Source organism: Saimiri boliviensis, chromosome 19, assembly GCF_048565385.1.
Source record: "Saimiri boliviensis isolate mSaiBol1 chromosome 19, mSaiBol1.pri, whole genome shotgun sequence".
Classification (NCBI taxonomy): domain Eukaryota; kingdom Metazoa; phylum Chordata; class Mammalia; order Primates; family Cebidae; genus Saimiri; species Saimiri boliviensis.
In genome coordinates, this window is record NC_133467.1 from 33,784,270 (window position 1) to 33,807,049 (window position 22,780).

Sequence of the window (22,780 nt, forward strand, 5' to 3'; positions counted from 1 at the left end):
AATTGATGTTAACTATAAGCCTTCATGGTTGTGTTAGTGTAGGAAACAGGAAGAGGTCTGACAAGAAGCAGGTATCTGAGCAGAGCTGAGTAAATGATGGATATTGAGACTTGGGTGAAAAGATAGTGAATAAAGAGTTTCCTATTGCTAAGCAGATACACCAAGCTAGGTAGGCCAGGCTAGCACAGACGGCAAGGAGCACATAGATCAGAGTCCATAGGGGTTCATACAAACTCTTCTAGAACATTGAAGTGGAGGTAATTCTTCCCAACTCATTCTATGATGCCAGCATTACTCTGAAACTAGACAAAAACATTATTATAAAAAAAAAAAAAGAAAAGGTGGACGAGGTAGCTCATGCCTGTAATTCCAATACTTTAGGAGGCCGAGGCGGGCGGATCACCTGAGGTCAGAAGTTTGAGACCAGTCTGGCCAACATGGTGAAACCCCATCTCTACTAAACTTCAAATGTTAGCCAGGTGTGGAGGCACATACCTATAATCCCCTACTTGGGGAGGCGGAGGCAGGATAATCGCCCAAATGCAGGAGGCAGAGGTTGTAGTGAGCCGAGATCACACCACTGAACTCTAGCTTGGGCAACAAGAGCGAGACTCTGTCTCCGAAAAGAAAAAGAAAAGAAAGAAAAGCTATGGACTAGTATCTATCATGAGTATCATGAGCACATATGCAAAATCCTTAACAAATTTTTAGCAAATCAAATCCAACAATGTATAATAAGGTTTTTTTTTGTTTTTGTTTTTGTTTTTTTTTTTTTTGGAGACAGGGTTTCGCTCTTGTTTACCCAGGCTGGAGTGCAATGGCGCGATCTCGGCTCACCCCAACATCCGCCTCCTGGGTTCAGGCAATTCTGCTGCCTCAGCCTCCTGAGTAGCTGGGATTACAGGCACGTGCCACCACGCCCAGCTAATTTTTTGTATTTTTAGTAGAGACGGGGTTTCACGATGTTGACCAGGATGGTCTCGATCTCTTGACCTCGTGATCCACCCGCCTCAGCCTCCCAAAGTGCTGGGATTACAGGCTTGAGCCACCGCGCCCGGCTAATGTATAATAAGGTTAATACATCATGACCAGGTAGAATTCATGCCAGAAATTTAAGCCTCGTTCAACACTGAAAGTTCACCATATCAACAGACTGAAGAGAAACCGTAAAATCATGTCAAGCGATGTGGAAAAAAGAATTTGAAAAAATACATCTATTCTTTTTTTTAGAAAAATAAATGTCATTGTGTATATTTGAGGTTCATAACATGGTGTTATGGGATACATATTGAGAGTAAAATGATTACTATAGTGAAGCAAATTATCCCATTCATCATCTCACATGCTTTTTTGAATGGCAAGAAGAGCCAAAATCTATTTATTTAACAAAAAATCCTAATATAATACAATTTCAACTATAGTCCTCATATTGTACATTAAAACACAACTATTTTTGGCAAAGCTCCCAGCACACTAGGAAAGGAGAGAACTTCCACAACCTGATAGAAAGAATAAACCTACAGACAGTATCATGTTTAATTGTGAAAATATTCAATTGCTTTCCCACTAAGTTGAGAAACAAGGCAGGGAATTCTTATGTTACTCGTTCTAACCGCATTGCACTAGATGCTCTAGCTAGTGCAATAAGACAAGAAAAAGAAACAAAGGGAGTGTAGATTAGTAAGAAAGGAATAAAATTTTTATTCCCAGATAACATAAGCATCAACTCAGAAAATTTGACTGAATTTACAAAATACCCAGTTGAACTAATAAGTGGGTTTACAAGATTGCAAGATACAAGATCAATATGCAAAAATAACTGTGTTTCTATGCACCAGTAGTAAGTAATCAGAAACTGAAATGTAAAAAATATCATTCAGCAATAAATAAAAACACTCAACAGCACAGATGAATCTGAAAATAATTATGCTGAGGACAAGTCATAAAAAAGGAATACATACTATATGATTTCATTTATATACAATTCTAGAAGATGAAAACTAATCTACGGGAGCAAAAACTATATCCACAATTGTCTGGGGACCAGAATGGGGACGGGTGCCCAAGGGGAAGGGTTGGGAAGAAAGAATGAGGAAGCAGTACCTGCAAACTGTTCAGGGTAATGTTCATTATCTTCGTTGTGCTGACAGTTTCTTGTGTGTATGTGTCAAAACTTACCAAACTATACGTTTTAAATATGTGTGATTTATTGCATGTCAACAAATTTCTTTTAACGGATATGTTTCAGTTTTGTTTTGTTTTGTTTTTGAGACAGGGTCTCACTGTGTCGCCCAGGTGGCAGTGCAGCGGCATGATCATAGCTTATTGCAGTCTTGGTCTCCTGGGCTCAAGTGATCCTCCAGAGTAGCTGGAACTACAGGCACGCACCATCACACCCGGCTAATCTTTTTGATTTTTAGAAGAGATGAGGTCTCGCTATGTTGCCCAGGCTGGTCTCAAACTCCAGAACTCAAGCAATCCTCCTGCCTTGACCTCACAATATTTTTCAGTTTTAAAAGCAGGATTTGGGCAGTTTTTTTATTATCTTCCTCTTGGCATCTCACCTTTTTTGTTTCTCACATTTGATCCTGGGAACTGTGTCTTATTGGGAAGAACACACACACACGCACACGCACACACACACGCACACACACAGTACAACATACCCAACTTCCCAAAATATTAGCCTTAGGTCTAAAATTGGTTTTCTTTCACACATTTTTTTTCCTTTACAATTTATCTTGGCACCTTCTCTGTTATTCAGTTCGTTGCAGTGTGATGGGAGAGCCTTGGTTTCTAAGGTAACCACAGACAGGAAGGTAGCAAGCTGGGGTGGCTGAGGGGCACACCTGGGTGACCCTGAAAACAATGCGGACCTCTCTCCTCGGGCAAAGGTAAGAAGCTCCTTCTCCACTAAATTTTCTGAGATCCTCAAGAGGGACAAGGGGCCAGATCTCTGGGGGAAGAAAACTCAAGGGACACTGAGATAGAAGACAAAAAAGTAAGAGAAACATTTGCTGGTCCATTACCCCATGGGAAAAAGAACTCTCTGGGAGATTGAGGAGTTAAACCAATGGACTGTATTTCGAGGTCCACTCACCCCAGTTTCTCCTCAAAAGTTCTGCACCTCTGCCATCTTTCTGAGAAAGTTCTGTCAAATTCATCATTCTTCGGTTTTATCATTTTCCCCCAGGGCCTGGCATTGCGCCTGTGACAAGAAGGCAGTACAGGTAATACAGGAAAGTCGAGCACAGACCCTGGAGCCAGAGTGCCTGGGTTTCCAGCTCCGTGACTTTGGGCAAGTTATTCTGCCTCTCTGGGCCTCTGTGTCCCCAGCTGAAAATGAGGTTGATATAATAATAGTACCTACCTCAAAAGCTTGCTGAGAAAATCGAGTGGTTAATCCTGGTAGTTTCCTCAGAACAGTATTTACATAGCAAGCACTAGATACGTTTTGGGTATGCTTATTACCTGATATTAAAATTTTACTGGGAATTCAACAGATTAAATGAAAACAACATTCTGAGTGTCAATGAAATTACATCTGGAACAGAGATTTTAGAATTGGTTGTTCTGGCTACCCAGAAGTATTCTAGAGAAATCAAAATCAGCTAAATGAAAAAGCCACAGAATTGTCTCAGCCTTAGGAGTAAGCAATATCCTAGTTAAGCCTCTCGACATCATCTTCCCAATTAATAAATGTTTAAGAGGAGTGAAAGATCTTCAATAAAACAATGGCGCTATCTCTCCAGTGGTGATTTTATTTTGCCAGACCTGTCCCTTAACAGCACCCTAGAAGGAGGATGATGGCAACCTGGAGTCCATCTCTTTAAAAGAAACACCAGCCTGGGATGGGGGTGTCTGCTCATGGATCAGAAGTTGCTTCTCTAGAATTCACATCATGAATCATTCAAGGTTTTTTTAATCACTGCTGTCCCTTAGGTATTTAATCAACCACTGAGTTTCCAGAATCTCTCCCAGAAATAAAAGTCGGCCATACCCACCTACCCACCTTTTTCTTTGCTTCTCACTTCTTAAAGATAATCAGGTATGAATTCTAGTCTCAATCTATCAACTAATGGGATTTCATGCAAATCACCTAAAACTTCTCTGTGCCATAGTTTCCTTAACCTTAATGTAAATAGACATAACAACTAGTGTCCTACCTATTCCTCGGGATGTTAGGCGGAGAAAAGGATTCATCTATTAAGAGAGTTATGTGGGGAAAAGTTAAAAGGACTATTAAAACTAATTACATTTTACTAATACTAATTCATTTCAGGCAGGGGTGTCTAATCTTTTGACTTCCCTGGGCTACATTGGAAGAAGAAAGATTGTCTGGGGCTACACGTAAAATACACGAACACTAACGATAGCTAATGAACTTTAAAAAGTTTCATCGTGTTTTAAGAAAGTTTATGAATTTGTGTTGGGCTGCATTCAAAGCTGTCATGGGCCACATGCAGCCTGCGGGCCCCATGTTGGACAAGGTTGTTTTAAGGTATCACTTCCTAAGATTTATCCTGATTTTCCTGCCCAGGACTCTATAGCTTACAGAGCCCAGGCTTGTTCATATTAAATCCTTACAAACTGCAGACAACAGATTGCAAAGCTAGAAAGCGATATCTAGTTCTCTGGACTCCTAGTCTAGTGCTCTTTCCATTGATCACCAGCCTCCGGATTCCTACAGCCTAGTCTGTCTAGGCCACAATCTAATCTATTTTGTTTTCCAACCTGAGACTTGCAGTTTACTTAAATGGTCAACTAACTTCAGGGAACTCTATCTTACTAAAGCCACCCTCAACGTCTTCAAAGTGGAGTGTGCAAGGATACGCATGAGGAAAATATTTAAGAATGCACTCATAACGGTATTTAATTATAGCAAAAATAATGACATTTTACTAACACTAACAACCTGGCATTCTCACTCAGTCACTACATCAGAAGTCTTCTGTCACACATAGTATGTGAGGAGGTTCCAAGAACAAGAGGTAACATCACCCTTGACATTCATTTTCTTCATCATGTACGCCATCCACCAGACAAAGACAAGTCTGTTAACTGCCACAAACTTCACAATCCTTGGTAATGACAGAGAATGACCGTGAAAATCTTTGCTGTGCAGCCTGACAATCTCCTGGGGAAAGCCTAAAATGAAATATTGAACGTAGAGACGATGCACATTTTTATTTCACGTGTTCTATGATGAGAAACGGCTGTCAAGCGTATGCTACCTAGCACTTACTTTCAAACACAAAAAACAACAACAAAAATGTCGCTTAATCTGTTCCTTCAAGCTGTCTCTTCAAGGTTAAGATGACAGTCTATCCATGAGCGAGGAAGTCACTGCTTTTCTAAAGAAACACATACTTTAGGAAAAAGTATTTTGAAGATGGATGACTGGAAATAGTTCCAATACCGTGATTTTTAAAATATTACCAAAAACAATGGTTTCACCTATGAAAACCTTTGCACACTTTGAAAAACTAGGAAACAAAATTTTAAAACTTATTTTTAAAATTTAAATGAAATTTCTTAATGGAGGTAGAATCCATTTATTAAGAAAATAAAAATGTAATGTCTTCCAATCATTCCAGAAGGACTGACAAGATATAAATTTACTAGTTGAATTTCTTTTTTTTTTTTTTTTGAGACGGAGTTTTGCTCTTGTTACCCAGGCTGGAGTGCAATGGCACGATCTCAGCTCACCGCAACCTCCGCCTCCTGGGTTCAGGCAATTCTCCTGCCTCAGCCTCCTGAGTAGCTGGGATTATAGGCACGCACCACCATGCACAGCTAATTTTTTTGTATTTTTAGTAGAGACGGGGTTTCACCATGTTGACCAGGATGGTCTCGATCTCTTGACCTCGTGATCCACCCGTCTCAACCTCCCAAGGTGCTGGGATTACAGGCTTGAGCCACTGCGCCTGGCCACTAGTCGAATTTCAATTGGAAGTCTTTGGATTGTTGGTGAATGGAATGGGAAAATAAGTATCATGATTTAATAAATGCAATCAAGGGCGTACTTCTTCTGTTTGAATCTACCTATTTTTAACAAGCATCTTTTCCAGTTATGACAGCCATTAACTTTCACTAAAAAGTATGATTTTTAAAATGTTCTTCATTTTTAAATTTCAACCTTTTAATATTTCTACACTAGTGTTGTGTAAGGTATATAATAAAATGCATGTAAATACTTGTTTTAAAAATAAATATTACATATATTAAGAAAACATTATTAATCTTATTATTTTGAGATGGAGTTTCGCTCTTGTTGTCCAGGCTGGGGTGCAGTGATGGGTTCTCAGCTCTCTGCCTCCCAATTCAAGCGATTCTCCTGCCTCAGCCTCCAGAGTAGCTGGGATTACAGGTGCCTGCCACCATGCCCGGCTAATGTTTCCTAGTTTTAGTACAGCAAAGTTTTCACCATTTGGCCAGGCTGGTCTCGAACTTCTGACTTCAGGTGATCCACCCGCCTGTCTCCCAAAGTGCTGGGATTATAGGCATAAGCCACCGCACCAGGCCAAGAAAACATTATTTTAAAATGTTTGGCAACCAGTGGTCTGTCCCCACAGAGTGGTGTCCACATTTGAGAGCATCATTTTTTCAGGTAGTATGGGAATGACCCAATTAAGTCAGCAACAGTCTAGACTGTGCTTCAAGTGCCGGGCAGATCACCTGTTTTGGGTTCTGGCCTAGGGACTGGTGGAGACAGGGTGAAGGCAGCAGGTTCTTTTATTTGCCAAGTGCTCTCCTAGCACTTACTTGATAACCTGATATACCTGATATACATTAAAGGCAAAGTTCCCGGTTCATAGTAGGTCTTCTATTGATCCTTATTTGTTTCTTTTTCCTCTTGCAATTTGCATAGCTACCACTTCTAACACTGGCAAGGTCATTCCGGAGCTCACAAGCGTGTATGGATAATTTACATATACATATCCACCCCCTCCCAGAACAATCCAGGTAGTGTGAAAGGAAGAGAACATATGCAAACACCCCACTGCCTGCAGAGTATTTTACAATGGCATTTACCTAGGCAAGAAGGCAAAGTCCACTCTCCAGTCCTAGTGAGAGTTTCCTTTTTAATGATTTTTTTTTTTTTTTTTTGTTTGAAACGGAGTCTTGCTCTGTTGCCCAGGCTGGAGTGCCATGGCGGGATCTCGGCTCACCGCAACCCCCCCCTCCCGAGTTCAAGCGATTCTCGTGCCCCAGCCTCCTAAGCAGCTGGGATGTACAGGGGCGCGCCACTGCGTCCGGCTAATTTCTTTTATTTTTAGTAGAAACGGGGTTTCACCTTGTTGGTCAGGCTGGTCTTGAACTCCTGACTTCGGGTGATCCGTCCCCCTCGGCCTTATTTTAATGATTTTTAATCATAACGCTTGGGACCTTCTGACTAATGTCATGTTACTTGTAAAGATGTAGAAACTGTGATTCTACGAGAGGGGGGCATGAAAACAGAATTGCTCTGGAAAGGCTCTTCCATAGAGTTCAAAGACACTTGACACTGCCTGGTATTAAGATGCCCAAGCCAAGCCGAGAGGAAACAGCGAAAGGTCTTCCCCGCAAGTCGGTGGTGTTAGAAGTGGGTAGGACCACATAAACGGGAGGAAACAGAAGAATTGACATCACGAAGGAGGCCGCGACACATGTTTGAAAAATAAGCGAGCCGTGGCCGCGGGCGCCCGGGTCATGCCGGTAGACGCCAAGAGGTAAACCTGTACCCGTGGGCAGGGGCACGGGGCGCGGGCACCGTGTCGGGGCGGGCAGAGGGTCGAAGACAAAGGTCGGCTCAGGAGCAGAAGTCAATAAAAGGGGAAAGCAGCCGAGGAAAAGCGGCAAGAAGGCGGCAGGGGTGGCGCCGGTGGCGGCGGCGGCGGCGGGGACGGCGCGCAGTGCCTGGCGGGGTCGGGGCCGGGGTCGCCCGCGGGCCGAGCCGGGCCGGGCCGGGGACCCGCTAGGCCGCGCCGAGGGGCAGGGCCGGCGACGGAGGGGCCGCGGAGGGGACCGGCCGAGGCGCTACGACGAGAGGTCGCGGGGGGCAGGGCGCGCAGGAAGGCCGGGACAGGGGCGGGCCGGTCGGCGGGAGTCGCCGCCGCGGGAACCGAGGCCGACAGGGGCGCTCAGCTTCCCGCCCCCGCCCCCGGCCGCCGCGGCGTGAGGGGAAAGGCCGGCGGGCGGCGGGCAGCGCGGCGAGGAGGAGGAGCCTGCGGCCCCGCCCCGCCGGAGCGAGGGAAGGAGAAAGGCTCGCAGGGAAGGAGGAGGGAGGGAAGGGGGCGGCCGGCCGGGCCTGAGCCCGAGCGAGCGGCGAGCCGAGGGGGAAGGGGCCCGGAAGGAGGCGAGCGCGGCCGCGACGCCGGCAGTCGGACGCCCGCTCGTGCCGGCCTGCCGCAGCCGCCGCAGCCGCCGCCGCCCTCCCGGTGCTCCGAGCCCGGCGTCCCGAGCGGCGGCGAAGGCCGGAACACGGCGGTCGGGCGCGGGGCGAGCGGCGCCGGGAGCCGGAGGCCGGGCCGGGCGTCCTGCGCGAGGCACGGTGGGCTCCTGCCTGCGAGATTAGGCGAGGGGCGGAAAGGGAGGCGAGGAGAGGCCGAGGGGAGGCAGGCGAGCGGATTTTCCAGCAGGCTGGTGTGGAGGAAAAACCCTCCCCGAACTCAAATCCACGACCAGAATCCGAACGAATAATAAGGGAGCCGTCTTTCTGGCCGGGCGAGAGAGAGGGAGAGAGAAGGGGGAACGGGAGGAAGCGAAATCTCCGTTTCATGGAGGCTGAGGCAGGAGAAAATTTCGGAGCCTGGATGTGGAGGAGCCCAACAGCAGAACTAACTCAGGAAATCGTCTTTCAGAAAAAGGCCGAACGTAGGCTGGGTCTGAGAATCAGTCTGGGGTAGGTGGAGGAACCTGCAAGTTTAAAGGAAAAAGAAAGGGAGAGAATATTTTCAGAGATTGTCTCTGGTTTGTGATCATTGCTACCATCTTCAAGGTAAAAAGCATTGCATTTCAGGTGTTCTTTGATTTTTCTTTTTCTTTTCTTTTCTTTCTTTTTTTTTTTTTTTTTTTTTTTTTGGTGCAATTGGCTCATTTAAGAATTTCAAAACATTTAATGTAAAAGCTTTTTTTTTTTTAAAGAACTCCATAAATTTTAGTTCCCAGGGTTGCATTGGACTTGGAAGGAGTGCCGTTGTGTACATACTATTGTATGGTTTTATTTATTTTTTTACTGTGCAAATCAGCTAGAAGATTTTTTTTCCAAGTGCCATTTCGGATTTATTAATCCTTTTTTTTGCTTTCCTGAAATATATTTGCTGTTGTCATATTAAGCATTGGAGACTAGAAAATTATTTTTCACCCTTTGAGCTAGAGGGTCTCTTGCCCACAGAAGGACAGCTGAGAAAACTGGATTTAAAGGATGGTTTTATCTGTACTTTGCAGTTAACAGTGATTTTTAAAGGCACATTTTTCTGTGATTCATTTTTTAGCCCATAGTGCTAACCTTGAAGAGATTTGTGGCTGGGTTTTTGGTTTCTGAGAAGGTCATAGTTTTTCCCCTTTTCCTTTCGTTTTTTTTTTTTTTTTTTTTTTTTAAGTGAGGGAGGGGAAGAGGGGCTGAGAAAGGAAATCATGCTCGCTGGTAGAAGTAGAGTGGAGCATCAGTTACCAGGGTCCTGAGAGCTGGAGGAGAAAGGATTCAGTCTTCAAGTTGGGAGACCCTCCTCTCACCTTGCTCAAAAATTGCAAGCGATTCAATCCTGATCAAGACACCAAAGCTGCAGGATTCTGGAACCGTGGAGACACCGAGAAACCATGAGTGTAAGGTTACCCCAGAGTATAGACAGGTAGGTTTGCTAATAATTTGATTTTTTTGACATTGACTAAAGGAAAGACTGGGAGGGAGGGTGTTGCATTTAATGACTGGTTGAAAATGAGGGTCTGAGTGGGCTGTGGGCACTGGTAGGCTGGGAGCATTTGTCTCTGGGGACTGTCAGCCTGTGTGGTTATGTGCTCTCTATGTGTCTGTGTTCAAAACACAGCTCTTGATTCAGCATCTTTTGAATATAAGCAATAAACAGTGAAGCCAGGAGAGGGGAAGGAGTGGGAAATGTTTCCAGTGGTTTATGACTTTTGCCAGGATGGAGGCTGAATTTGAGTCCCCCCAACTTGCCAGCCTCAGGTGGGTGCAAGCGTGTCTTGTGAGTCCCTAGGGGTGCACTATGGGGACTGGCTTTTAAGTGCTGGAGCTGCTGGGAGAAGGGTCCTGGGAGGGGCGTAGGTCTCCACCAGGCTGGTTGTTATGGAATGGTGGGGCTTGGTGGTGGGGTGGATCTCATTTCTAGAAATGAAGAGGATGTTCTTGGCCTGGATGATGGGACAGAAACGTCCTTTGCACCCATACAGGTCTGGATTTTTACCAGTAGCTGACATGGCCCCAAAATGCGTAGGTCACATTAGAATTTCCTCTCCTCCGAGCTTAGAGTTTAAATTGAGACCTGCCAACCAGCTGATGCTCTAGGTTTAATCTTCCAAGCCGTTCTTAATAAGCTTGACTCTGCAAAATGGGCCTTTCCTCTGGCTGGAGCCGGAAGGAGTTGTTGTTTTGGGCTCAAAGGCCTGCTGGGCAGCGGCACTGCCCTCAGAGTCTGAGCACATGATGCTCCTTCCCCCAAGAGTCCGCCCAGCCACCTCTGTCACTGGTAATGTTACAGTGTGGTTGCAATTCTTTCCTCCAAATGACTGGTACAACTTTGTAAGGTGCCTGCCTCTTCCTTCCCCTACCCCACCTCAACCCTTCTCCCCATAAGAATCTTGCGGGGTGGTGGAGGGGTGTTTTGTGGGCACTGCACACATTCTAACTGGATAGATGGGTGATTGAAGGACTGAATAAGCAAATGAAAGGACTGGGCCTGGAAAAAATATTATTGGAGAGAAAATGAAGACTATTTGCAAGGAGGCAATTGCTCCCTCCATGCCCAGTCCACCTTCGGTTATCCGTGCTATTAATTTCCTTTTGGCTGTGGAATGTGGCCTAAAATGCATATAATCTCTCTTTCCCAAGCACTAATCTCTGCATTGCCTCAGAGTCCCATTTAGATTAGTTCAGCAATCCCTAGATGGGAACTGACTTAGCAGTGGCGAAGAGGAGGCAGGCAGCCACAAGGATATGTGGCCGGTTCAGACCTCCCTTCCCCTTTCTGTTGGCCTCTCTGCAGTTTGACCCTTGGAAAGGGAGAACTGAGGCATGTCAAGGTGAGGAGTTGGAAGGGTTTACATGGCTGCCCTTCTTCCCTTTTCATCCTCTTGGAGTTTGAGAATTAGTGTACTTGCCTTTTTAAGATTTGAATGGTGAACTCTTTCCGGTAAATTCAGGGATTTGAGAAGATGGAAACCCAAGTTTTGGGGGTGCAAGAAGGAGGAGGCAGTGAGGGTTCCTACATTGATGTGAGACACTCCTCTGGGAATTTGGATATCCTCATAGATAAAAATCTCAGGATTTGCCCAGCACATTACAGTTTCCTAAGTGCTTTCACAAAACATCATCTCATGGTTCTGTGAGGTAGACAGAAACGTCAGAGGTTATTGTTCACGTTTCACAGAAGGAGAAACTGAGGCTCAGAGAGGCTACCCAGCTTGCCCAGTGCCATCTTGCCTGGCTAGTGACTGAATCTGGACTTAGAGATTCAAATACAGGTCTGAATCTGTGGCCCTTTCATTGCCCCATCATATCCAACTAGGTTTCTATACTGGGCCTGTAGAATGTGTGCGGCACCGTTTTCTTCTTTCTCTTTGGCAGTAGGGTAATTACCCACCAGCAGTCAAGGTCTTCCCTACCACTTTCCTGTCTTGGGGCTTCTGTCTTGGGGCTCCTACCTGGGGGTTTCAGTCTTGGGGTTTAGACTTGTAAATCCTATAGTTAAAGCACTATTTTCTCCTATGAGATAGTGCAACTTTGCAGGGTAAGGGTATTCCTCACCTCCACCCTGCCTGACTCTCTTTCCTGTTAAGAGTGAGTGCTAAGACTCAGATCCCCTTCAGATATCCCCAGATAATCTGAGTGCTAGGATTCAGAACCCCTTCAGTCATCCCCAGCTAGCTGCGTTGAATCCTCCCCACTTAGCTGTAGGCTTATTCGATCAGAACTTTGGACATCAGGCTCAAGACTCTATGGATTTTAAATAATTGCAGTCTTAAATCACACTGAAAGGAATAAAATGCTGCAGATAATGGAGTCCAGTATTCTTTCAGTTTATCAGTTTGCTGTGTAGAGAACCTAGTGTAAGGTGCTGTAAGAGAGTTTTAGAAATTAAGGCAACAGTTCTTGCCCACAGAAAAAGCATGCAACTGGGGGACTTAGAAAGATATAAGACTCCTGAAGACCACATTAAGCAACACCAGACTGTAAGCTCCACGCAAGCAGCGACAGTTTGGTTTGCTTGTGTTATATTCTGTGTGCCTAGCTTCGCGTCTTGCATGTGGTGAGTACTCAAGAAATGTTTGACAAATGAATGTTGGAATGAATTGAACGGATCCGCAACTATAAAATCTTTCATTTCAGATTGTTTCAACATTCACGTTAATTTCAAATGTAGTCAAATGGGGTCAGTTAGAGAAGGTATGCTAGGTAATGTGTATTTTCTGGAAGATAAATGACATAATAAAGGGCTATGTATTTAGAAAGAGAATATAGCTCAGAGTAAGAAGACTTTGGAATATTTACTTGGCAGTCTTTTATTCCCTGTAGCACCCTGTTCGAGAGTGACTCCTGGGTCCATAGAAACCATAAAGTATTGGCAACTAATCTTTATCTTTCAGTGTTGATCAGTTATTATTGAAAGATGGGCTAAAGTGTAGCTGCTCATGTCCCTTTCCGTTTTTATCTGTGAGCAACTTACTGCCTATTAATATATATTCCTTTCAAGAGTTTCTAAAAATGTGTTTGCTATTGCAAACAGGGATGATGATACTGAATTATTTTTCATGGGAGTGGTCACGAGTTTTGCTAAGCCATCTGTATCCTTTAGCCTGGTTCCCCATGGCAAATATTTTTGAGATGGACAAGTGGGTTAGGGGTTTGCATTCGTGAAACATCTCTCCTCTGCCCAAAGTTAGTTCGTATGAGGATCAAACCAAAGTACTGTAGGCCAAGAGTTTGTGGTTTGAGTCCTGGCTTTCCCCTTAACTATGTGACCTTGGGTAAGTCACATGCCTCCTCTGGCTTCCTCATGTGTAAAGCAGTAGTAGCTCATTTCTGTGAAGTACAATCCAGTTCTCAAACATTTTTATATGGTGTGTCATTTGAGGAGTATAATGTTTATTTCATCTCTCTCACAGACCTGTTGAAAAGAGCAAATCAAACGAGTTATGTATTTCAAATTATTTTCTAAACTGTAAACTCTATGTAAATTTTAGATGGTAAATTCACAGATTTGATTTAGCTTTGTGGACAACTTTCTGAGCTAAGTAGCCCAAACCAAATTAAAGGTGACTGAAATCTTTACATCATTTTGAAGAATTAAGCAGAGTGAACTGGCTTTATTGTTGCAGAAGTGCATGGGGTCAGGAGGAAGGAATATTTTTCCATTAGACAGGGTACTAGAAGAGTATGAGAAGAGAAAGGTTACTGAATCTCCTTCCCAGGAATTCTGATGAACGAGAGACTTCATCTACCTCGGCTCAGCTTAAATGTATGTCACTGATGGGGCTGGAAGGGATTCGTTCTGTGATCTCTGGCCATTCCTTGTCTTAAAAGCATATGGCTTTCCTAATTCAAAATAAATCCAGACCCAGCAACTGTTCCCTGTCAGGAATCTCTTCCCACCTTTGCTTCTGGTCGTTACTGAGCTCTTCTATAGAAGCCCAGACATTTAGCTGAGCTTCTACCTAGATGAGAAGGTTGGCCTCCCAGCATGGTGACAGGGATCCAGAGCTACACATAGTAAGTCCCCTGAAATGCTGAGTCTTTTTCAAAATGTACCCTTGTTTCTATCTAGGGGTGTGAGATAAGAGACACAATGATTTGCAGCTGAAACATTTGGTGATTAATCACCATTATGAGTAGGAGCAGACTAAGCTTAACTTCAGATACTCAAAAGCATTTCTGAAAGAATGCCCTTTGATTACTTTGTTTGTTTAGCTTTTTTAATAGATAAGAAATAAGAAATTAAATGACAACACGAGTTCATAAAAAAATAAAAAGATTTTGTGAACGGTACATAGCTAATCCCCAAGTTAGTGTAAAGGTCAAGGAGTTCTAGAAGCTCACAGCCTCTGTGGAATGGAGTTTAGAAACTCCAGCTTGTATAGTGTTTCTTGCTGCTTTAAAGTTTTGATAATCTGATGTATGTGAAAAGACTTTGTTAACTGTTGAGTTCTATAAACATGAGAGGACTTATTTTAATCTATATTGACCCAATCTGTTTCGCCTCTTCATAGTGGCATTGCCTTTAAAAATCCATTTTATTAGTTTATTATTTTTTTAAACTGAATTCGAAGATACATCACGTGGCTTGGAAACTCTCATTGCTGTGGACCGTGTTCTTCCTTCTTCTGTTAATCACTGCACTGGGAAAAGACCCAAGCATAGACCTGCTAGTGGCATGCAAGATCACTCCTTTGCCCCATGGGGTAGACAGGACTGAAGAAGTTTCTGAGCCTAGCCTCAAAAAGAAAAAAGTGTAACTTCATAAAAAGTCATGTTGGATTTTTTGTGAAAGGAGGTTTGGAGTTCTGAGGAAAGAACGCAGCGTCTGAGGTAATAGATGTGGGTGTTGGGGCCAGCTTTTAGCAGCTGAGTGAATGACCTTGCAAAGGTGCTCACCTGCCCTCAACCTCAGATTTCTTATCTGGACACATGAGGGAATTAGACTAGCTAGCCTCTAAGATTTTATTCCTTTTAGCTATTACGTTCTTGGAGCCTCTGAAAACAGAATGGAATGCCTTGTGTCTTTTCAGTGGGCAAAATGGTCTTTCAGAAATCATTATCTGACTTTCCTGAAAACTAGTGAAAGTGAAAGTTTGAAAAGAACAGAGAACAAAGCTGCCTGATCAAATGGGAGAGAAGGTGGAAGTACAGGGACATGGAAACATCGGAGGAACTGAGAGATCTGTGACCCCTAATAGAATTGGAATAGGATTTGGGAGGTGATTTTGTTTTGTTTTTTGAGACAGGGTCTCACTCTGTCGCCCAGGCTGGAGTCCAGTGGCATGACCACGGTTCACTGCAGCCTTGACCTCCCCCGGCTCAGGTGATCTACCCACTTCAACCTCCTGAGTAGCTGGAACTACAGGCATGTGCCACCATACCTGGCTAATTTTTGTATTGTTTTTAGATACGAGGTTTACCATGTTGCCCAAACTGGTCTCAAACTCCTGAGGTCAGGCCATCTACCCACGTCAGCCTCCCAAAGTGCTGGGATTATGGGTGTGAGCCACCATGCCAGGCCTGGAAGGTGTTCTTAAGGTCTGGAAGAACACCCCAATTTATCCTACCAAAACAACTGGACAGATTTCAGTGAAAAAATCACAAAAATCTGGCAGGACCTTAAGGGATCCTCTTGCCCTTTCCTCTTGACTCCAATAAGGGTATCTCTTAAGCTAGTAAAGACAGGCTGAGGGCCTCTCCCATTTTCAGTTGTCTGGAGGGTGAGTCCATCAGTTCAACAATTACAAATCCCTTTGGATATGAAACCTCCTCTGCCAGGATTTAAAACCATTTTATTGTTTTTCTATTCTGATTTCAGCATAGGCCTTAAAGTCACTAGTATCCCTCTATTACCTTTGTTGACTTCTTTAAGATTTTCCTCCTCATTTTAAAGAATAGCATACTAAGACACGAATGTGTGAGAAAGGGGCTTTGAAAAGGTAGACTGAAATAATTTCAGAGTCTTGCTTTCCAGCCCTTGCTCCGTTCTCTCCATTACTTGGGAGCAGCCCCTACAAAATGGTGTAATGGGATCTGTAGTCAACAGGCACAGCCTGGCCTCAAATCACATAGGGAACCAATCTAGCAGCCCTCCAAGTGATGACCTGTGGTCTGTGATGCCTGACAGTTGGCTGGTTGGACTCAAAATGTTTATCAGATGGCTCAGTGCCCAGCACAGTTCTCAGTGTTCTGAGAGATAATACATGAGAATGTAGAGCTTACATTCTTTTTTTTTTTTTTTTTTTTTGAGTTGGAGTCTCACTCAGTTGCCCAGGCTGGGGTGCAGTGGCATGATCTTAGCTCACTGCAGCCTCCACCTCCAAGCGATTCTCTGCTTCAGCCTCCTGAGTAGCTGGGATTACAGACACATGCCACCACACCTGGCTAATTTTTGTACTTTTAGTAGAGACGGGATTTCACCATGTTGGCCAGGCTGGTCTCGCACTCGTGACCTCAAGTGAACCGCCCACCTAGACCTCCCAAAGTGCTGGGATTACAGGCGTGAGCCACTGCGCCCGGCCTCAAGCTTACATTCTTGTTGGGAAATGTTATTAACAAAACAACACAAAATAAAAAGATGGTACATAATTGCTGAATTCTTATGTACACCAAAATGTACATTTAGAAAAGAGCCAAAGGTTGGTGCTAATGAAAATAGCCATAGGTGGAATTATTAGGCATTATTATTCAGTTAGGAATTACTCAGGTCGAAGAAAGAGAGGAGGCCATTTCAGACTAGAGAAGCAACGTAAGCAAGGTTCTGTCTGGGGTAGCACCAACACCGTGCGGTCTGCAAGTGTTAAGATGATTATAGAGCAGAGAGAAAGTAGATTGATAAGGTGGGTGGGGTAGGGAGAATAAAGGGAGTCAGGCTTTATGTGATAGTAGAAAGGGAGCCAGGGAAGGTTTATATATCATAAAGTGATAAAAATAGTGTTTCAAGAGAGAATTCTGATATTAATATGTAGAGTGGAAGAGATCTTGGGGTTAGGAAGCCTAGGAGTTTTGTAGCGATCTTAGGAAAAGATAGTGAGCTTCTGAATCAGAATGGTTATGATGGGGACAAAGAGTGGCAGGATTCCCGAGACATTTTGGTAGCAGAATTAACCAGTATTTTAAGGCCGAATCAATATGTTTTTTTTTTTGTTTATTTTTTGGTTTTTTTTTTGAGACAGAGTTTCACTCTCCTTGTTCAGACTGGAGTGCAGTGGCATGATCTTGGCTCAGTGCAACCTCTGCCTCTTGGGTTCAAGCAATTCTCCTGCCTCAGCCTCCCAGGTAACTGGGATTACAGGCCCCTGCCCCCATCCCTGGCTAATTTTTTTGTATTTTTAGTAGAGACGAGGTTTTGCCATGTTGGCCTGGCCAGTCTCAAACTCCTGACCTCAAGTGATCTGCCCACCTCCGCCTCCCACAGTACTGTGGGCTTACAGGTATGAGCCACCGAGCCCTGCCCTGAATCAAATTTTATTCCTAAATGTATGAGACTGGTGGACTAGGAAAAGGGTCGTGCTATTGATAGAATAGGATCTTCAGTAAAAGTCGTTTTGTCTGCCATTGATACCTAGCAATTTACTGAATACAGTGGATACTTAACCTTCCTAAGACCCTTAGGTTAGGCCATTTCTACCACATAGTTTTACAGTTCTTCAACACAACCTTTTAAGAGAAGTGGGAGTCCAGGTGGGGTGGCTCACACACTTTTTAATCCTGGCACTTTGGGAGGTGTGTGGATTACCTGAGGTGAGGCATTTGAGACCAGCCTGGCCAATATGGTGAAACCCCGTCTCTAGTAAAAATACAAAAATTAGTCAGGTGTGGTGGTGCACACCTGTAGTCCCAGCTGCTTGGGAGGTTGAAGCAGGAGAATCACTTAAACCCGGGAGATGGAGGTTTCAGGGAGCCAAGAATCCTGCCCTCCACTGCACTCCACCCTGAGCAACAGAGCAAGACTCCATCTCAAAAAAAGCAAACAAACAAAAAAAACAACAAAAAAGAAAAGTGGGCAGAATCAGTTTTGGGAGCTCCCTTAGGAAGTTGGGTCATGGTTTGAGGAGATGAGCATATATCTGATGGATCGTGATTAATCAGCCACATCTCATTCCCACATAGCTGACGAAGCTCCAGGGCTGGAGGGCCGTTTATGTAGAAGGCATTCTAGTAGCCTAATGTGGAGAACATAGGACTTAAAGTGAGCCCAAGCTCAGTGGCCGACTAGCTGTGTGATCAGGATAATTTGTGTAAAAGCATTTTGTGAATTCCATGGTGCCAAACATATGGTGAGTGTTGTTAGAGCATTTGGATTGGCAGGGACCCCAGATTGTCCTAAACTCTCCTCAGCTGCTACTAGAATACTAGAATGCTTGGGTTACCCTCAGTCCTGTGCTGATTCTCAACTAAGGATGGACAGGCATGGTGTGGGACTGTGCTGAACAAACACAGGACAGTAGTTAAAAATCAGGAGGCCTAAGTGCTCATCCCAAGGCAGATCCTTTGCTAGACACACAGTGTCTTTCCTTTCTAGCCCATGCTCCCAGCTTGGGATTCATGACTTCTTTCTTCAGTTTAGCCCACATCTCACTAATCATAGGTCGCATTACTGTACCCTGTCACCCTGCTTCAGGTAGACCAGCCTGATTTCTGGGCCCACATCCCTCTTTGCACACCTTTGTATCAGTGTTCTTTGTCTTCCCCCAACTCCATTGCTCTTATTTCCTCAAGGAAGCCTTTGCTGGTTCATATCACCAAACCCTACACATTTATATTATTCAGCATTCCTTTTGCACAAACATACAGCAGTTCAACTCTGATTTACTTGTACAAAATAATTTGTGTAAAAATTCTGGCAGACTATCTTAGCACATGGTAGACTGTTATGTTGGTTCTATTCCACTCTTTTATATGGGTCTTGTGTTTTATCCTGTTCCTAAGGGTTCAGGAGTGTCTTCTTTGGCCCAGCTTAGTTCTCTTTAGACAACTAAGAGTTGTCCCTACGTGTTCTTTCCTGACTCAGAACATAGCTCATTCTTGATAGTGCTGATTCCTTCTATGCCTAGCCAAGGGATGTTAAGAAAGCAAGCTCTAAACATTCCTGCCAGGAACTAAGACCAAAATTCCTCTTGTTCTCGTTGGGTGCTAGGTCTTTGGTACTTGGTATGTCTTCCAGGGGCAGAGCAGCCTTGTTGGGGTTGCCTGCCTTCAGCCTCTCCGAGTTCTGGGGATTTCCCCATTGGCGGCTTGGTTTCCGGGCTGCCTTTCCCTGCAGGGGTCTCATGGGCACAAGGCCTACCCTGCCACTGTCCCGCCTGCCCCAGGCTGGCCCCATTCATTTCCCAGAGCAGGGCCTTCAGAAGTTTCTCCCCAAGAGACTGCTGCTGCAGAGAAAGGCCACTGTTGTTCTGGGGGGAGGTGGCTGGAGAGAGTGTAGTAAATAGCTGAGTGAATAGGACCTTGTGTGCAGCTAGAACCACAGACCCTCTTCCCCTCAGAGCCCTAGGGAGAGGGGAAAAAATACCACTAGGATTTCAGTGTCTTCACAGGAACAGCGTTTCACGTTTGGGAACATTCATGCCACCCCTCAAATAAGAAGCTTGGTCTGTTTAACAAGTCTTCACTTATTGTAGTGCTAGACATCAAGGATTCAACCAGAATACATTGCACACGTTGTCCTTAAGGAGCTTTTGGTTTTGTGGAGGGAGACAGAAGTAAATATGATAGCACCCAAACTTAGTCCTGTGGTAATAGTTGAAGCACTGGGAGAGACACGTAAAGAAGGTTTCCTAGAGGGAAGGACCTTTACATTGAGGCCAAAAAATAAAAGCCAGGCTGGAGAAAGGGAAAATCTAGGCCTGGCGTCCCCAGACTTTTTACATAGGGGGCCAGTTCACTGTCCCTTGACCGTTGGAGGGCCGCCACATACTGTGCTCCTCTCGCTGACCACCAATGAAAGAGGTGCCCCTTCCTGAAGTGCGGCGGGGGGCCGGGTAAATGGCCTCAGGGGGCCGCATGAAGCCCGCGGGCCGTAGTTTGGGGACGCCTGCTCTAGGCAGAGGGAGCAGCAGGTACAGAAGCCTCAAGCAAGAAAGAGCATGGTGTTGTGAGAATTGCAAGTAGCCGTGATCTGTAGTGAGACCATTGAACCGTTAATTAAATGAAACTGGAGAAAAGGAAAACGAGTAGGACAGGGCCTGAGGACCCTGTAATGCTCTGTCCTAGAGACCTTGGACTTGCTTCTGAGGGCAGTGGAAGACCATTGTGAGATTTTAAATAGGGGGTGACATGATCAGATATGCTTTTACAAAAGCAAGATCATCCTGGCTACAATGTAGACATGGGATTAAAAGGGTGAAGAGGGAAGATGGGTTAGGAGACCTTTGCAGTAACCTGGACAAGAGATGAGTGTGGTCTGTGCTACAGAAGTGAGTTTGGTGGAGATGGAGAAAAATGAGAGATCAGAGATTACGAAGTTGATTATGTGGGCCTGGGGGAGGCAAGGGTTATATGGGGATGAAGGAGAGTGTGGGGCAAGGATGACACCCTTACTCTTGTCTTGGGCTACTGGGTAGTACTATTCAATAAAAAAAAGGAACTCTAGGAAGAGCATAACATGGTTGAGGAGAGAGGAGGAGGGGGTCAGCATCCCTTTGGACATGGTGCGTTTGAAGTGCCTGTGGGAGATCCAAGGAAAGCTGTTCAGCCGGCAACTGGAGCTTGGGCTGGAGGTCAGGAGGGTGTTCTGGGATAGAGAATCATATTAGCAGGTCATCAACACCTAGCCAGAGCAGTGGAGGCATAAGACTGTCCAAGGGCAGGGTATAGAGAGAGGAGAGGGCTGCGCACAGAACCCTGAGAGGCATACATTTAAAAGGGAGGTGAAGGAAGGTGAGCCTGCAGAAGAGACTGGCAGGGAGTGACAGAAAGAGCCAGGGCAGTGAGGGGCCTCTGGAGTGAAGGGAGGGAAGGATTAACCATGTCAAGTTCTCCCAAGAGGTCATGGACAAAAAGGACAGAGAAATGCCTGAACTTAGTAACTAAGAGGATGTTCATGACCTCGGTGAGTGATACCTGGGCACGAGCAAGGGCAGGAACCAGTTTGCAGCGGATCCAAGTGAGAACAGGAGGTGAGGAAATGGTGATGGACACAGGCTAGTCAGTTCTTTCATGAAGTTTCATCAGAAAGGAAAAACAAATGTAGCTCCTGGTCCTGTCAGTAGGACTTTAATTTTTTTCAAGGTAGGGATGTATTACCCTAGGTTAGAGGTGCTCAACCTTTAGACTACTTTAGAATCAGCTGGAGAACTTGTTAAAATACAGGTCTGTGGGCCCCATCCCAAATGTTCTGACTCTGTGTTTGAGCCGAGGTTGGGGCCTGAGGGTCTGCGTTGTTACCAACTTCCCAGATGATGCCAGTGCTGGCATTCTGTGCTTCCAGAGTCACTGCCTTATGACATCCATGCTCTTAACAGACTCTTTTTATGTTCTTAGAACAGAACTTTTGTTCATTGTCTATTTCAAAACTTGTTAGTGGCTCTACTCTGCTGGGAATTGCTTCAGTGGATTGTGAATACCTTGGAGCAGACTGGTCGTTTTGTAAGCTTAACATAAGCTCCCCATCTGGGAAACCTTGCTTAGCCCATTTCTGCTTACCTCTGACACAGATGCAAATAAATCCTGTCTACTAGAGATCTCTAAGGATGGTGGGTTTACAGGATTTTTTTGTGATTTCAAAATTAAAGCCCAGAAGAGTCATACACTAAATAAATGTCAAAGCTTATAGTAAATGTCAAAATCAAATATACATAATTTTAATAATTCAGTTTTGGGTTAAGAGAGAGAATACATTTCCTCAAACTGATCCTAGGTTCTGAATTTTCTAGTGGGAAGGATCCTTGGAATATCATCGTTGCTTCTTAGAATGTTGTTAGAGCTCTTAAAACATGGTTCCTGCACTGAAAGAGCTTACAGCCCCAGAACATACTTCCGCAGAGTGGGAGGTTGTTCTACCCCTGTGGGAGTCCACACCCCCACTATGGCTTCTCTGCTCAAGGGGTGGGAGTAGGGATCCCATGCAGTTCTGGGGTTCTATTCTAGAGCCTTTGCCACTTCTCTTGAAATTGGGTTCAGGACCACACAACTGTGGTTTCTGAGAGTCCCCTGACCTTCAAGCCTCTTCCTCCTCTTCTGCTTTTCTTTTTGCCCTGTGTATCAGTGGGGCCATTTCTCATCATTTCCAGGTTCTCCAGACCAATGGCTCTGAGTCTGAGATGCAGGTGTGGGTCAGAGGACAGTGGTAGGTACGTGACACGGCCTGGAAGTTCCTGTGCCAGAGGGTTTCCTAAATAACACTTCGGGCCTTAGGATCATTTAGTTAAGCAATCGGAAACCCAGCGGAAATCCTAGTTCTCTTAGCTCAGTCTAGTTCAGGGTTGGTAGCTACACTTCTGCTGTAGCTCATGCCTGCAGACACGTCTTTTTACTCGTCCTGAACTTGAGGCGCGACAGGTTGAGGAAGAACTGGGCAGGGTATAGGGGGAGAGACCACGCCCTCATTAAGATCTTACTTCCCATTTGTTGGTCTGGCCTATGGGAATTTTTAAATTCATTTAACACTTTTACTGAATACCTATTACATGTTAGGCAACATTCCAGGCACTGGGGATAGATACACTGGAACTTTTGTTCTGTTGGGGCAAGACAGACAACAAGCAAGTGTATAAAATTATTATGATTAGTTGTGATCCAATGTATAAATGCATTTTGTAAGACCTGGGTTTATGACTGCTGTGGGAGAGGCAGGAGGAAAGATGTGACAGGTTTAAGGAGGAATTACAGTCAAGAAGAGAAGTCAGTTTTTAAAGTGGGGGTGGG

General features: G+C 44.8%; 1 protein-coding gene across 10 annotated transcripts in view; it reads left to right on the plus strand.

Annotated features, from left to right (window-relative positions):
• The first annotated feature begins 8,216 nt into the window (after nt 1-8,216).
• Nucleotides 8,217-22,780, plus strand: part of ARHGEF11 (Rho guanine nucleotide exchange factor 11) — a 112,856-nt gene continuing 98,292 nt past the window's right edge. For 6 of the 10 annotated variants that reach the window (XM_074389635.1, XM_074389637.1, XM_074389639.1 and 3 more), the window contains exon 1: nt 8,217-9,833. In XM_074389635.1, coding sequence (XP_074245736.1) covers nt 9,802-9,833 — 32 coding nt within the window. In that variant the 5' untranslated portion in view covers nt 8,217-9,801. The remainder of the gene's footprint in view (nt 9,834-22,780) is intronic. The other 4 variants (XM_074389636.1, XM_074389638.1, XM_074389640.1 and 1 more) reach the window with 1 other exon arrangement.